The sequence below is a fragment of the Colletotrichum fructicola genome, assembly GCF_000319635.2.
Source record: "Colletotrichum fructicola Nara gc5 chromosome Unknown KSG_Nara_v1_contig04, whole genome shotgun sequence".
Classification (NCBI taxonomy): domain Eukaryota; kingdom Fungi; phylum Ascomycota; class Sordariomycetes; order Glomerellales; family Glomerellaceae; genus Colletotrichum; species Colletotrichum fructicola.
In genome coordinates this window covers 5,600,971-5,615,985 of record NW_027094054.1, presented here as the reverse complement: position 1 = coordinate 5,615,985, position 15,015 = coordinate 5,600,971, and the positions used below count along the sequence as shown (strand labels likewise).

The 15,015-nt window shown below is 56.6% G+C and overlaps 6 protein-coding genes across 6 annotated transcripts; 4 read left to right on the top strand and 2 right to left on the bottom strand.

Annotated features, from left to right (window-relative positions):
• Positions 1–3,341: 3,341 nt before the first annotated feature.
• Positions 3,342–4,562, bottom strand: ttuC' (putative tartrate dehydrogenase/decarboxylase TtuC'; the record flags this gene model as incomplete). The annotated part of the gene is made up of 3 exons (XM_032027284.1): positions 3,342–3,695; positions 3,755–4,245; positions 4,301–4,562. 3 exons carry the CDS (start codon positions 4,560–4,562, stop codon positions 3,342–3,344), a joined length of 1,107 nt encoding a protein of 368 aa, XP_031892099.1.
• Positions 4,563–5,227: 665 nt separating this feature from the next.
• mug58 (putative kinase mug58) lies at positions 5,228–6,169 on the top strand (the record flags this gene model as incomplete). The annotated part of the gene is made up of 1 exon (XM_032027273.1): positions 5,228–6,169. One exon carries the CDS (start codon positions 5,228–5,230, stop codon positions 6,167–6,169), a length of 942 nt encoding a protein of 313 aa, XP_031892098.1.
• Positions 6,170–7,089: 920 nt separating this feature from the next.
• hxnP-4 (Major facilitator-type transporter hxnP) lies at positions 7,090–8,758 on the top strand (the record flags this gene model as incomplete). Its single annotated transcript, XM_032027262.1, has 5 exons — positions 7,090–7,279; positions 7,336–7,358; positions 7,413–7,516; positions 7,570–8,420; positions 8,472–8,758. The coding sequence occupies 5 exons, from the start codon at positions 7,090–7,092 to the stop codon at positions 8,756–8,758; spliced, it is 1,455 nt and encodes a 484-aa protein (XP_031892101.1).
• Positions 8,759–9,202: 444 nt separating this feature from the next.
• Positions 9,203–11,516, bottom strand: CGGC5_v008428 (Transcriptional activator protein acu-15; the record flags this gene model as incomplete). Its single annotated transcript, XM_032027251.1, has 2 exons — positions 9,203–9,929; positions 9,988–11,516. The coding sequence occupies 2 exons, from the start codon at positions 11,514–11,516 to the stop codon at positions 9,203–9,205; spliced, it is 2,256 nt and encodes a 751-aa protein (XP_031892100.1).
• A 611-nt stretch (positions 11,517–12,127) lies between these two features.
• DEP6-0 (Depudecin biosynthesis cluster-specific transcription activator DEP6) lies at positions 12,128–13,026 on the top strand (the record flags this gene model as incomplete). Its single annotated transcript, XM_032027240.1, has 4 exons — positions 12,128–12,220; positions 12,316–12,329; positions 12,384–12,446; positions 12,516–13,026. 4 exons carry the CDS (start codon positions 12,128–12,130, stop codon positions 13,024–13,026), a joined length of 681 nt encoding a protein of 226 aa, XP_031892103.1.
• A 465-nt stretch (positions 13,027–13,491) lies between these two features.
• On the top strand, positions 13,492–14,846 carry fahA-1 (Fumarylacetoacetase; the record flags this gene model as incomplete). Its single annotated transcript, XM_032027230.1, has 2 exons — positions 13,492–14,440; positions 14,503–14,846. 2 exons carry the CDS (start codon positions 13,492–13,494, stop codon positions 14,844–14,846), a joined length of 1,293 nt encoding a protein of 430 aa, XP_031892102.1.
• Between the last annotated feature and the right edge of the window lie 169 nt (positions 14,847–15,015).

The following is a 15,015-nucleotide window of genomic DNA, read 5'->3' as shown; positions in this document are numbered from 1 at the left end:
GTCTGGCTACTGTCATCATGGGTAAGTTGATTGTGCAGCGTCTTGTAGATTTCTCGGCCGTTTGATTCCACGTTCAGTTAGTAATGTTATACCAGGTTCCACCATTTGCGCTGTCTCACCAAATTCTATGACCTTGATTATCGGCCGAGGCGTTCAAGGTCTAGGGTCCAGTGGCGTGGCGTCAGGTGCTCTAAATATCGGCGGTTACACCGTTTCGAAAGCGAAGATGCCTTTGATGATCTCGCTGATGGGCTCTATGATGATGACAGCGGCCCTCGCAGGTCCAGTACTCGGAGGTGCTTTCACGGAAAGCGTTCTGACTTGGCGATTCGGCTTTTGGCTCAACCTGCGTAGGTGTTCAATGGAATCCTGTCTAATTGTTGGTTATAGGCTGACCGTAATCTGATGGAAGCACTATCTGCTATTAGTATGGTCTTAGTTTGGATGACTTTCCCAGAGCCTCACAGACCTTCTACCAAAATTCCACTCAGAGACAAGCTCATGAGGCTGGATCCTACAGGTAGCATTCTAATATTGAGCTCCATGATCTGCCTAGTTTTGGGCCTTCAGTGGGGTGGTAATCTGTTGCCGTGGACTAACAGAAACGTTCTTGGATGTTTGATCGGGTTTGGGATATTGTTTTCTCTATTTTTATTACTGCAAATCAAGCAGAGAGACAAGTGAGTTAGACATGACTATCATCCTCCTTCATAAACCTTGTGCCCGGCCATTCATCACGTTCATTCAAGAGGGGTATACCTGCGCACGCTAATTTCAAATTGCACAAAGAGCTCTTGTGCCTCTTCGTATCGTCACGCAGCGAACTGTCGGACTAGGCTGTATCGCAACGACGTGTACGTATCTGGCTGTCACTGTCTTGGCGTACTACATGCCGTTCTACCTCCAGGCTGCCAAAGGCCTGTCTCCAAGCATAGCTGGATTATACATGCTCGCACTGGGGGGTCCAGAGACGCTGGCAACCATTGCTTCTGGAACCTTGATTACGTACACCAAGCACTACGTTCCAATGCTGGTGCTAGGTGGAGCGGTGTTCTCTCTTGGCAGCGGACTCCTGTCGACCCTCACCACCGGTAGCAATGCTGGACAAATCATAGGGTATGAAGTTTTGACCAGTATTGGCCTCGGCTTCGGCGGTCAGGTTCCGCTCACTGCCTTACAGAACGTCCTCTGCGAGGCAGATATACCAATTGCGAATGGCTTGAATGGTTTCTCGCAAAGCTTGGGCGTCGTGCTAGGAGCACCCATCGCCCAATCGGTCTTCATGAACACACTGACCAGCCATCTGGGATCGCGGCTTCAGCCCGGAAATGTTACCAAAATCACCGACCTGGGAGCGTCAAATATCAACCCTTCACATATTGACCCGCAGCTTCTACCGTTCGTTGCGCAAGCTTATCGGGACGCCTCAACTACGTCCCTGTACGTGGCTGTGGCATCTGCTGCAATGGCCAGTGCAGCCGGGCTTTTAATGGAGTGGAAGAAACTTAAGACTAAGGAAGAAGGAGATAGTTAATCTAGGCTAAGATAGGTTTGTCGAGCAGATTAGACCTAACTTAGTTATATCCTGGGGAAGCTACTGTTGAAAACTAAACAAGACTGCAGAGATGACAGCCAAACAACGATGCCAAGATCGAACTAATGGATTCTCCAAAATCTATAAATAAGCGAATAACGCAATACCATTACATCTTCCCAGGTCTGCACCGATTCAATTATGATGCCAGCTCTACAGGAGGTTGACCTTCCACTTCTGAAGGTTTTGTCTGTGAAGATAATTCTACCGGCGGCGGCGATATTGGCTGAAGTTCTCGTGATTCCGAGCCATGACCAGGAAGCTCCTGCTTAGTGTCATAGCCCAGCCCCTTGTGGTATGCGTCTCCTTCAACAGCGGTAACCTGACTTTGAGCGAGACGCCTTTCCTTCCTCTTTCGCAAGCAGACGAATATCGTGATCCCTATTAGAATAAGAACAACGACAACGATTCCGACCGCGATACCAGCAATTGCTCCTGTCGCCAATCCTCCCACAGCACCGTCTTTGCCGTCAGATGGAATTACTCCATACAGCGGGAACGGGGGGTGCTTTATCTTGATTGGACCAGAGCTGGCAAGATCCGACAGAAAGGTCTTTTGCCAGGCCGTGGCCACCTTCACCTCTGAGGTTCCGCTTGTCGTATACACGTTGACCCAGACATCGGTTGGTGTACTGATGTAGCTCACACAATCCCGATAAGGAACGTCGAGTCCGCTGACTGTCAAGCATGTCCACCCCCCAGATGGACAACACCACGTCTGAGAAATTTGGGAGCCTGGTAAGCGAATGGTCGTATTGCAGGCCGACGTCCAGTCACTGATACAAGCTGTGCCCGGATAGGCCAAGTCGGGTAGATTACCTGGTGTGAGAGACGGGTCAGCAACAACACTTCGAGATAGGTACAACCCGTATACTAGTCTACTGACTAAATTCATTGTCTCCTGCTGGTCTCCAAATTTTGTCGTAGCTTGCTGGAAAGCACTCGGCCGGTAGGCTTTGTGTTGACTCTGCCACATTCATGTCTCCATAGCAAATTGCACCCGAAGTTATATTTGCTGGCTTGGCCGTGCATCTTATGGATCGAGGAATTATCGAACAAGTGCCCAGCGGCGGTGTGAATGGTGTAGTTTGTGGCAAAAATGTGTACACCAAGTTGTTCTCAAAGCCTTCTTGCCCTTGCGTGACTGTGAGTGTTGTCACAAACGGCTCGTAGCTTGTTGACTTGGGCATGGCTTGTTCTGAAGTTTTCGGGACCAGTCTGTGTGAGTATTTAAGAGCTTAGGTATCCTCGCGTGTGCGTGCCGGCGTAGGGACAGAAGGAAGAACGCATGTGCGAGCTCTGGGGATTAGCATATAGCCAGGATCTGGTTTTATATGAGCTCCTGTCAGACGAGGAGCGACCGAGGGCTTTGTAGCTTACGGTGTCACGACACTTCCAGCTCTGACAATCGGCCCATCCACCATCCAGATTCACCGCCGAGCCTTATTTCGGGCACTAATATTATCTAGCTGCATACCTTGTACTCCAGTAAGACAAGCTTTGAGTCGAATACGGGAAGACCGTCGGCGTTTCGCCTCGTCAGACGGACAAGCACCGAGCAAAGAACATGGCAAGTAATATTGGCCATTGAAAAATCATGCTTGTGACTTTTACTGTGTTTGTCATTCATGTGTCTATACATCAACGCTCAATCTATCCATCCTCCGCGGTATCCCTCAGACATGTCGAGATGCTCCTCATGCACAGTCGTAATTCTATATTCATACCCCTTTCTCTCCTACTCCCCTCAAGCCTTCTTGACGAGCTTCTCCTTGATCTCCGCCACAACAGCGGCAGTAACCTCCTTCGTCGTCGCCTTGCCGCCAAGGTCAGCGGTGACAATGCCCTTGCCGGTGACGCTCTCGACAACCTCCATCAGCTTGTCCGCGGCGTCCTTCTCGCCGAGCCAGGCGAGCATCTCGGCGGCGGTCCAGAAGGTGGCGACGGGGTTGGCGACGCCCTTGCCGGTGATGTCGAAGGCGGAGCCGTGGATGGGCTCGAACATGGAGGGGTTCTTGCGCGTGGGGTCCAGGTTGGAGGTGGGCGCGATGCCGATGGAGCCGGCGAGGGCGGCGGCCAGGTCGGAGAGGATGTCGGCGTGCTTTGTGGTTTGTTAGCCTTGATGGTTGAAAAATAGGGGTAGAGGTAGCTAAGACTTACCAAGTTGGTGGCGACGATGGTGTCCAAGCTCTTGGGGTTGAGAACCATCCTCGTGGTCATGGCATCAACCAGCATCTTGTCGAGGGTGACGTCGGGGAACTCCTTGGCGACGTCGTAGACGACCTCGTCCCAGAGAACCATACCGTTGCGCTGGGCATTGCTCTTGGTGACAAAGGTCAGGAGCTTGCGGGGACGGCTCTGGGCAGTCTCAAAGGCGAAGCGGACGATGCGCTCGACGCCGTGACGGGTGAAGATGGCCGTCTCGGTGGCAGTCTCCCAGGGGAGACCGCGGTGGGAGCGGCCGCCCTGGCCGGCGTACTCACCCTCGCTGTTCTCGCGGATGATGACCCAGTCCAGGTCGCCCTCGGCGCAGTTGCGGAGGGGGGACTGAGTGCCGCGGAGGACGCGCGTGGGGCGGACGTTGGCGTACTGCTGGAAGGGCTGGCAGATGGCCAGGCGCAGACCCCAGAGGGAGATGTGATCGGGGACATCTGCCGATCGGTTAGTCCGGGGGATGATCGCGGAGGCGGACATGGGGCTACTTACCGGGGGCACCGACGGCGCCGAAGAGGATGGCGTCGTGCTTCTTGAGCTGGTCGAGGCCGCCGTCGGGGATGTACTTGCCGGTCTTCTTGTAGGTCTCGGAGCTCCAATCGTAGTCGGTGAAGTCGAGGTCGAAGGTGCCCAGGGTCTCGGACAGGGCCTTGAGGACCTCCACGCCGGCGTCGATGACCTCCGGGCCGATGCCATCAGCCCCCATGGAGGCGATGCTGTAGGATTTCTTGGCGGGGAGCGCGCTGGGCGACATTGTGGCGGTTTTGTGAGGGGGCTAGGAGAGAAGACCGGATGCTCTGTGTGTTTGGTGTTGAGGGATGTGAGGGGATTTGTCTTGCAGCTCAACTTGAGTTCTCAGACGACGGGGGGGGAGGGTCAAGGCAGATGAGGCTGTATTGGAGAATGCAATGGGAGTTGGAGACACGTCGTGATGGTGACTTCTTTTGTAATCGGTCGAGCTTCGCCGACAACGGCTAGATCTTCAGCGTGAACGCGAAACATCTTCGGGATTGATGCCGCCAACATCGGGAGATTGTGGAGTTGGCAGATGTGTGTGGTGGAGGCGGCGATCTGGGGTCCAGGGAGCGGTGTTGCGAATGTCCGCGGTCTTTTCTTACCCCGCGGACCAAGACCACCCCGCACTCACTCGTGTGATCCTTCGACACGGCATTGAGTTATTTCTCTTCACGACTCAACTCACTCAACACCGGCGGCCGCTGCAAGGAGTTTCATGCAGCTATTCTGGATCTCGATTAGTTTCAGCGGCGGTCGACTTTTGCAACCTTTCTCCAAAAGATAATAACAGCCGCATTCCGCTCTCCCGCGTGGAACATCTGTCGGGGCTCTTGCGCGGAACCTCTCTTATCTCATCTTCCCCCTCCATCCTGCCTCTTGAGGTAGGTTAAGGTCAGCAAAGCCATGATCGACGCATCCGCCGTTGATGCCGTGCTGCAGCACATCCTGCCGGCCGTGAAGGCTCACCAGGCGGGCTCCTCAACCCCGTTCATTCTTGGCTTGTCGGGGCTCCAAGGAAGTGGCAAGTCGACATGGGCAGCGGCTCTGACGCAGACCCTCAACGCCAAGCACGGCGTCAACACGCGGACGCTCTCACTGGACGACCTCTACCACGACCACGACCAGCTCGTCGCCCTGCGCGAGTCCAACCCGGGGAACGGGCTCCTCCGCACCCGCGGCCAGCCGGGTACGCACGACGAGGCGCTCGCGCGGCGCTTCTTCGACGACGTCTGCCAGAGTGCTGGCGGAAGCTCTGAGGGCATCAAGTGGCCTGCGTTCGACAAGAGCCTCTTCAGCGGCGAGGGCGGCCGCGTGCCTGTCGCGGAGTGGGACACCGTGCCGCGGAGCCCGCCTCTGGAGGTCCTCATCTTTGAGGGCTGGTGTCTTGGCTTCCAGCCGCTCTCAGCTGAGCAAGTCGAGGAGAAGTGGAACAAGGCCAAGGCAGCCTCCTCAAACAGCACTTCCTCCGACGGGGAAGCGCAGCTGTCGACGACGACGTTGGCGGGCCACAGCCTGGAGCACCTGCTGCTCATCAACAAGAACCTGGAAAGGTACTGCGAGGCCTTCATGGGCCCCTGGCGCTTCGACGCGTTCCTCCACCTTAGCACAGACCAGCTGGTGAATGTGTACTACTGGCGGCTGGACCAGGAGAGGGCGTTGCGGGAGAAGAAAGGTGCGGGAATGACGGACGCGCAGGTCATCCGTTTCGTGCAGGGCTACATGCCCGCTTATGAGTTGTACCTAGACAGACTAACGCAGGAGTCGTTCTTCACGGAAGGGAAGAAGGCTCATGTCCGTGTTATTCTAGACTCTAATAGAACAGTTCTGCGCGTTGAGAAAGCGTAGACTATGAACTTATGAAGCCACTATTTTGCCCCCTCACTTTATATCCGTACCCTAAATTCCTAGTGAAATCCAGACCACCATGTTACATAGCTCTGGTGACCCAGCAGCTTTCAAAGATCAGTTGACAGCTGCTAGGCCAACTCACAGACCTCAACTGACCCGACAGTATGTTTTACCCCAGATTCTTCACCCATTACCCACCGTTTGATACGTCCAGGCCACGTTCTCACGACCCAGGATCAACAAAACCCCACGTTCGAGTCTGAACTAGTAGCCATTTTAGCTATCCGGGGTAAGTCAGGCCCACGCCTCTGGATCCGGGCAAGCCTCCACACACCCATCCAACCGGGTTCACAACGCGATGGACCCGTCAACCAACCTCAGCCAGACCAATCTCAACGAACATGTGTCCCTAGCGTAGCACTACCCCTCATGGAGAATGCAAAAACAGACCTGTAAACCAGGCCCGTCCCCCGCATTCCCCGCAAAGTTACCCCAAATGCCCCGGTGCTGTCTTTGTCCGCTGGAGCTAATCTGGGTCCGGGGGAACCAGGGTAATGGTCTCATTGTTGGGACGCGAAGAGACCCCAGAAAACACTTGGTCAGAGTGCGATAGCGAGCCAAAGAGCGCTTGACCCTCCCAGAAACATGGCATGATCGAATACAACCCCGTGGAGTTACCCCGGACTGAGGACGGTGAGATCCCTGGTAAAAGTTTGGCCGATCGAGACATACTTAAGAGCGAGCTGCAACTGGCTTCCTGTTCAGTCTGATCTTCTCTTTCCTGAACTCACGGACCAAAGCAGTCTCTTGTTTTCCCCCCTTGCTGCTCCTTGATTCGCCAGCCAACCAACCAGGCCCCTTTCTTTGATCGTCTAAACTTTCGCCCGAACTCCAACATCTCAACTTGGATCACCATCATGGCGTCTGAGAAGCACCACGGGGACCTCGAGTCCAAGCCTCATGACAACTTCGTCGAGGTGTCGGGCGAGGACGAGAAGGGCGGTGTACTCCAGGCCGGGGGTGATTACTCTGGTGCGGTCAAGAAGACCAGCGCCGAGGAGATTGCCCTTGTGAGAAAGCTTGATTGGAGAATCATGCCAACTCTCTGTAAGAGAAACTGTTACATCAGAGTGGAAGACTAAAACTAACGTGATTGAATCCAGGGGCCATGTACTTTCTCAACTACGTATGTGAGACGCGAAATAGTAATATCCGTTCAACCAACTGACGTTGCATGTAGCTCGACCGAAACGCCATCGCCCAGGCCCGTCTCGACGGTCTCGAAGAAGACTTAGGTCTCGAGGGCTCACAATACAACACATGTATCTCAATCCTCTTCGTCGGGTATGCTCTTCTACCTCATTCTCGCAAAACAAGAGCTAACTTCGTCTTCCCAGCTACCTCTTAATGCAGATTCCCTCCAACATGCTCATGTCCTCCCAACACATCCGTCCCTCCATCTACATGGGCTGCTGCATGATGGCCTGGGCCGTCGTCTCCGCCTGCACCGCCCTCGCAAAGAACTACGCCGGCCTCGTCGCCGTGCGCTTCTTCCTCGGCGTCACCGAGGCCCCCTTCTACCCGGGCGCCATCTACATGCTCTCCATCTTCTACACCCGCAAGGAGATCGCCACGCGCCTGTCGGTGCTGTACACGGGCAACATCTTCGCGACCTCCTTCTCGGGCCTCATCGCCGCGGCTGTCTTCAACACCGTCGACGGCAACCACGGCCTCAGCGGCTGGCAGTGGCTGTTCATCATCGAGGGCTGCCTCACCTTCGGCGTCGCGCTCATCGGCATGTTCACGCTGGCGGACAGCCCGCTCACGACGCGCTGGCTGAAGCCCGAGGAGCGCCAGCTCGCGCACGAGAGGATGTTAAGGGACACTGTTGGTCTGGAGGAGAGCAAGGGCGCGATGGCCGGGTTGAAGCAAGCTGTTCGTGACCCGAGGCTGTGGCTGCTTGCTTTTATTCAGAACATGCATCTGTCGGCTTGCGGGTTCAACAACTTCTTCCCCACGGTCATTGGGTCTTTGGGCTTCAACTCGACTATCACATTGGTGCTGACGTGCCCGCCCTACCTCGTCTCGGGCTTCTTCGGCTACATGGTCGGTCTGTCCTCCGGCAAGTACAACGAGAGAACGTGGCATATCACCGGATGCATGGGCCTAGCCATCGTCGGCTTCGTTATCTCCTGCGCGACGCTCAACACAGCCGCGCGCTACGTCTCCTGCTTCCTCTTTGCTTCTGGTAAGTTCCCCATTCCCCTTTCAATAAGACACTCTCCTAACACAGCTCCAGGCGCCTACGCCGTCAACGCCCCCATCCTAGGCTGGGTCTCCGCAACCCTCGGCTCCACCCCCGAGAAGAAGTCCGTGAGCATCGGCATCGTCAATGTCATCGCCAACGCATCCTACGTGTACACGGCCTACCTCTACCCCAAGAGCGACGGGCCGCGCTACCTGACGGCCATGGCTAGCAACGCCGCGTTCGCGTTCGCGTGTATTGCAGGGACCTGGGCGCTGCGGTTCTGGCTGATGCAGACGAACAAGAAGCTGGGCGCGAGCACGACCAAGTACGCCTACTGATTGGATCAAAAGAAACGTGGAGCGGAGAGAATTAAGCTACTGGGGCGAACGTGGAGCTTAAAGAGTGGTTCCATGGGACGGTTGGCATACCGGCATGAGGGATGCTGATGTACATGCTGATGGGTCTGGAAGGCTTAGATTTGACGAATCATTTAATGAAGCTGGCGATTTGATACATGAACGTGAGCCATGATTCGGTTTCTCGTGAACTTGGAAATCATTCCTTCTTAATTGTCAACTTTTACCCTGCGTTTCACTCTTCAAAGACATTTACTTGTTTATCATTATTGCCGTGAAGCGTCTTATTCAGATCTAGCCCTGCAGTTTCTGCATTGTGACCATAACTCCTGGTACGTTCTGGCGCACATATACGACCCAAATAGCTACTCAAAGCTTTCCCCCTTCTGACGGAACGCCGAATATCCATCCTGCCTAATCTTCACCTCATCGCAAATACGACCACGTAGGATCCACCGAAGGATCAAACTGCGCCGCCGCCAGAAACGGATAATCAATCGCCCCAAACGAATTCGCAAAGAGCTGGTCATACCACACCATAGACTCCTGTCCCTCACCCGGCGCCCCCGTCTCGGCATTATTCACAGCCGGGAACGACGTCGCCGCCAGCGCCAGCGAGAACGGCTGGCTGTCAAAGTTGGGCGAGTCCTGCGGCGCGGTAGCCTGGAACGACTGCGCGCCCGGACTTGCGGACCACGCCGCGAGAGGCGGGCCGGAGGCCGGGGATGCTTGCGTGGGCCACCTGCCGCTCGCGTCCTCCAGCCCATCGCTCTGCGTCTGCGTCCAGGTCATGGTATCCGCGGCAGCGGGGATGGTGTCGTCGGGGCGGCCGGAGGATGCTGCCACCGACGGGGAGAAGCGCGTTCGCAGGTTCGAGGTGCCCGGTTGACCGCTGACGGACTGGGAGCGCGGGTGGCGTGAGCGGCTTGGGCTGCTCCCCGGACGAGTCGCGTGCGTGGGTTCGCTGGATCTAGGCTGGTGGTTTGGGGGGTGGTGTTGTTGGCCGCTGGTTTGTCTGCGCAGCGGGTTATGGGGCGCGGAGAGTTCGCGTACGGCGGCTGTGAGCTCGTCGATGGCGGAGAGGCAGTATTCTGGCCAGGAGGTGTCGCGGGAGGCGATGTGGCGCAGGATGTCTTTTCCTGATTCGACGTGTCTGCAACGCTTGTCTTAGTATACGCAAGTTTCCTTTCATCGCAGGTGTGTTCACTCACTTCAACGCGCTTGACAGCGGCAGTTGCCTCTCAAACGCCGCATATATGAGAATGAACGCGCTGATCCAGACAGCCCACGTGAACGAAGGCTGCAGCATCGGCTCAGAGAGACACGCGCTCGTCGGATCATCCGACATCTTGTGCTGCGTCAGATACCGCTTCAGAGCGATAAAAATTGACTTTGCCGCAAAGATGCAATTCTGCAGTCCCGCAGAGTACGCCGGGCTCGATGGGTCCGACGTCATCATCGGCCTGTTGAGCGAGATCATGGACTCGTATTTCAGGAGCAGCAGGAACACACGGTGGCTTGACGATATTGGGGGCTGCGGCGTGTTCTCGTCAGCGGACTCGCCCGGGTGCGGCTCGTCCTCGACCGCATCATGGATCTCGTTGGACCATTTTGCGAGCTCCGCCTGGACGTAGCTGGCGCGGTCTGCGGTGTCGTCACGGGTGTGTATGGACTTGTTCCGCAGCTCGAGAATGAGACCTCGGATCCTGGCGTGTTTGACGAGGTAGGTTAGGAGTTGCAGGCGGTTGTCTTCACCATCGAGTGGTGTCCCATGTCTTTCCTCCCCCGGGTAGCATACGTCAACGTCGTCGTCTCGGATGTCCAGGGGCAGCCCTAATGCCTGGCAGAGGAATCTTTCGTTGCAGTAGATGCACCAAAACACCCTTCGACGCATGTGGGCTTCCTCCTTGGTGAAGAAGGGGTATCGTGAGGGACAGCGGTGGAGACCGAGGTGGAAGGCCATGCGGACAATCAGCCCGCCTAATCGAGATGCTGAGTTGAGACGTAGCATCGATACGAGAAAGAGCTGTATGGCAAGCGCTGCTTGGGTGGCCTGTATTGAGGCCGGTTGGTAGAGTGCAAACTGCGATGCAGACATTGCCTCTTCGACTGTTCGAAAGACAAGGGAGCTTGGTACCGGCCGAGCAAAGGGAGCTCTTTGCCTGCTATCAGCTAGCGAGATGGACAATATCGACTTGACAATCGACCTCTCGAGGTGACCGAGAGCAGCGATACCATTCGCGCTCACCTCTTCAAAGAGGCCCAGCACATCAGGCGCGCTGAGAAAAGGCAGCGTCGGGTGCCATGCTTCAAAATAGCTTTTCGACCACTCGACGAGCTGCTCAAACGAAGGGTTAGCATCATTGCCCTCGCCCTCTGGCGCCAGCTCGTGCGGCCGCCACAGGCTCAGGTCGTCGCCATCTCGAGCAGAACTCTCGCGCTGCAGCTGGTCGTCCTCGCCGGGAACGAGGTCGTTGATGTTGTTGGCCTGGGAGGACGAGGAGGTGCGGAGGGCGGACTTGCGGGCGAGGCGGACGTAGACGCCCCGGATGAAGTGAATGCCGCTGCCGCTGCCGACGAAGCGGGCGGTGTCATGCTTGCCCGTGTCGCGCATCAACCCATACTCGCGGGTGGGACGGTCAGTCGAGCCCGAGTGCTTGCGCTTGCGTGAGTGGTTGAAGTGCGCCGGGCTTAGGGTTCCAGACTCGGAGGTGGCATTGGGCGACTCGACAGCGTCCATTCGGGGAGATGGAAGGTCAGTCGACGCCGACGGGCGATCCTGAGGGGAGGGGGTACGGGCAGGTTAGGGTGAGAAAGGGGGTAGAGGTAGTAGAGAAGCAAGGAGTAGGGACCAGAAACAAGCCGTCTTCAGTGGACGGCGCGAGGGACGGTGGGGACCCGGAGCATGATGCGATGCGTGGAGGGCGGTAATCAGTAAGAGAGATGGTGAAGGCGAGTGTCCCGAGGGGTTCGAAAGAAATGATGTTGTCTGATCTGTCCGGTATGCAAGAGGGAAGTGAGAAAAAATTGGGATGCCAAGCCCGGGGTTAGTTAGATCGATGCACAACGAGATATTCTTCTTCCTGTGGCTGGTGGTGGTGAGTGAGAAAGGAGACGAGAGCGAGACGCGCTGCATCGGGGCGCGACGTCGGACGAAAGTGGAGACGGCGACACGGCAGTCTCCGGAAAGTGGGGCATCCGCGGACTTTTCTTTGTCCGCACGGACGATGGACTTTTGTTCTTGAACTCGATCTTTTTACGCCGTAGATCCTCGATCGACCAGGGAGAGAGAGATACTGTACATACGACCAGGCACCTGACACTCACTCAGTATACCCATTGCACAGAGTTATGTCGCGGAACAGCAGCGAGAGAGAAGCCGGCAACAGCAGCACTTTCCAGAGCCCCATTGCCTGCGAGAGTTGTCGCCAGAGGAAGCGAAGAGTGAGTATGTTCCTCATCACACTTACACCTGACAACCAGGGCTCAACTGGGGAGTCCTATCTGTTGGTTTGCCAATTGACTAACACTGTCTCTAGTGTGACCGAAAGCTGTGAGTAGCGAGGGCCCCTGTCTGTCTGGCCAAGACCCTGACGCATCCCCGCAGGCCCTTTTGCCTCCAATGCAGCCACGAGCCCGGCAGATGTCAGTATCCCGAACAGAGCAAGAGGTGCGTAAAGACTTTTCTATGGTGCTGCATTAACTTCCTCATCGTCGCAATACTCATCCAACGTTACAGAGGAATTCCCAATGGGTACCTAAACAAGCTCGAGACTCGCCTGGCCGAGACTGAGGCTGCTTTGTTCAGGGTGCTCTCCGGCACAATGGACAGTCAAACATACGATGCTGCATCGTCACCGGCATTGCTGTCGCAGGCAGCGTGGACTCCCAGACAGAACAAGGTCGATCGCGTCAAAGAATGGGAGAGTCTCCCGTTGCAGACCCCGACCGACATCCAGGTCTGGTTCCGGTCTAAGGCCACTGAGAGCAACGATGCAGCTACCGACTTGCCCGCAGCGAGTCCTCAGTCGCTGATGTCGTCTGTATCGGACCAGCTGGCTCTTCCCCAGCCGTCGGTTGAGCGGACGCCAATGTCCAATCCACAACCTGTCGTCGACATACCCATTGAGCCTCAATTCCTCGCGCCCATGACACCAGTCAACACAGCTCAGACCGGCAACAGAAACGCGCCTGACAGCCACAGCAAAGCCAAGGAGTTGTCAAAGTCTCACCAGAATCTTTACTTCTGAGAGGCTCTGCGGGAATTTTCAATCGAGTCCAACACCAAGACGGGACAAGTCTGCGCCGAGACGTTAGCTCCCGAAGATGCAACACCCAGCAGCATCCGTGGGTGAAGAGGTGCATCTTGCGGCGGAAAAACGACATCAAAGGACCTTGCTCGCCTACCTGCGGCTTTGCCTTTTCCTCATGTTGCTACCCCGCCACGGCGCCGAGCTACCCCGCAGTATTCCCCCCATTCCGCGGCGGCCCGGCTTCCTTGCCTTTCCGCTCGGCTTGCGCCGGAATTGGAATTGCGGAATGCCGTACCTGAGCGCCGCAGCAACACTCCAAAACAAGAGATGACCTCACATGTACCCAGGAAGCTTGAAAGCTTCAATCGCTCAGAGTCGCAGCTCAAAGGCCAATTCCTTTACATCGCCAATCCGACCCAGCAGAGGAATTGAAGAATCAATTACACAAACACAGTCGTCACAATGTCGAGCTCCTGGGTCACCGTCTCGCCAAAGAGCCACTTCTCCCTGGCCAACATCCCCTTCGGCATCATCTCCACAAAGTCAGACGCGACGCACCGCCCCGCCGTCGCAATCGGCGACTACGCCCTCGACCTCAAGGCCTTCGCAAAGGCCGGCGGCTTCCACGCCCTGCCCTCAATCCAAGAGCGCCTCTCCGTCTTCTCCTCGCCCACCCTCAACGACTTCGCCGCGCTCGGAAGGCCCGTCCACAAGGAAGTCCGCACATATCTCCAGTCCATCCTGGCCGAGAACACGCCGCACGCGGGGCTCCTCAAGGACAATGCCGATTTGCGCAAGAGCGCGCTCATCCCCGCCGCCGAGGTGACGAACCACCTGCCCCTCGCCATCGGCGACTACACCGACTTCTACGCCGGCAAGAACCACGCCTACAACGTCGGCGTGCTCTTCCGCGGGCCCGCCAACGCGCTGCAGCCCAATTACGTGCACCTCCCCGTCGCGTACCACGGCCGCGCCTCCAGCGTCGTCGTGTCCGGCACGCCGATCCGCCGGCCGTGGGGCCAGATCCTCAAGAACCCGGCCGCCGACCCGAAGGTGCCCGTGCTGGCGCCCTGCGAGCGGCTGGACCTCGAGCTCGAGATGGGCATGTTCCTGTGTCGCGAGAATAGGCTCGGCGAGCCGGTGCCCGTGGACGAGGCGGAGCAGCACATTTTTGGCTACGTGCTGATGAACGATTGGAGCGCGCGAGATATCCAGGCGTGGGAGTACGTGCCGCTCGGCCCGTTCACGAGCAAGAACATGGGGACGAGTATTAGCCCGTGGGTGGTGCTTGCGGACGCGCTTGAGGCGACGAAGACGGCGGGGATTGAGAACAAGACGGAGCTGCAGCCGTATCTGCGCGAGACGAAGAAGGATAACCTTCTGGGCATTGAGTTGGAGGTTGACCTGATCAGTGAGTATCCCCCCACATCACGAATCTCTCGTGATGTCCATGCTAACGTGCGATTTTCGCAGCCGCCAACGGAAACAAGACAACAATCAGCCGCACCAACTCCAAGAACCTGCTGTGGTCGTGGCCGCAGATGATTGCGCACCACACCATCACCGGCTGCAACCTGCGCCCGGGCGACCTGCTCGGCTCCGGCACGATCTCGGGCACCGAGTCCGGCACGGAGGGCAGCATCCTGGAGCAGACCAAGGGCGGCAAGGAGGCCGTGAAGCTGAACGGCGGCGAGGAGCGCAAGTTCCTGCAGGACGGCGACACGCTGGTCATCCGCGGCTGGAGCGGGCAGGACGGTGCGCTGGTCGGGTTTGGCGAGGTTTCTGGCAAGATTGAGGCTGCGTTGCCTCTTTTCTAGCGACCGTTGGTATGAAAAGTAATTATATAGAATTGATTGAGATGAAATATCATGAAATTGCGAGTTCAAAGACGCTTGAATAGGGGTGAATCATACTGGGATCTCAGGCTTGGGTGGGAATGTTTAATTTCCGGTATTGCTATGTACTTCCTCTCACGACATGTGAAGC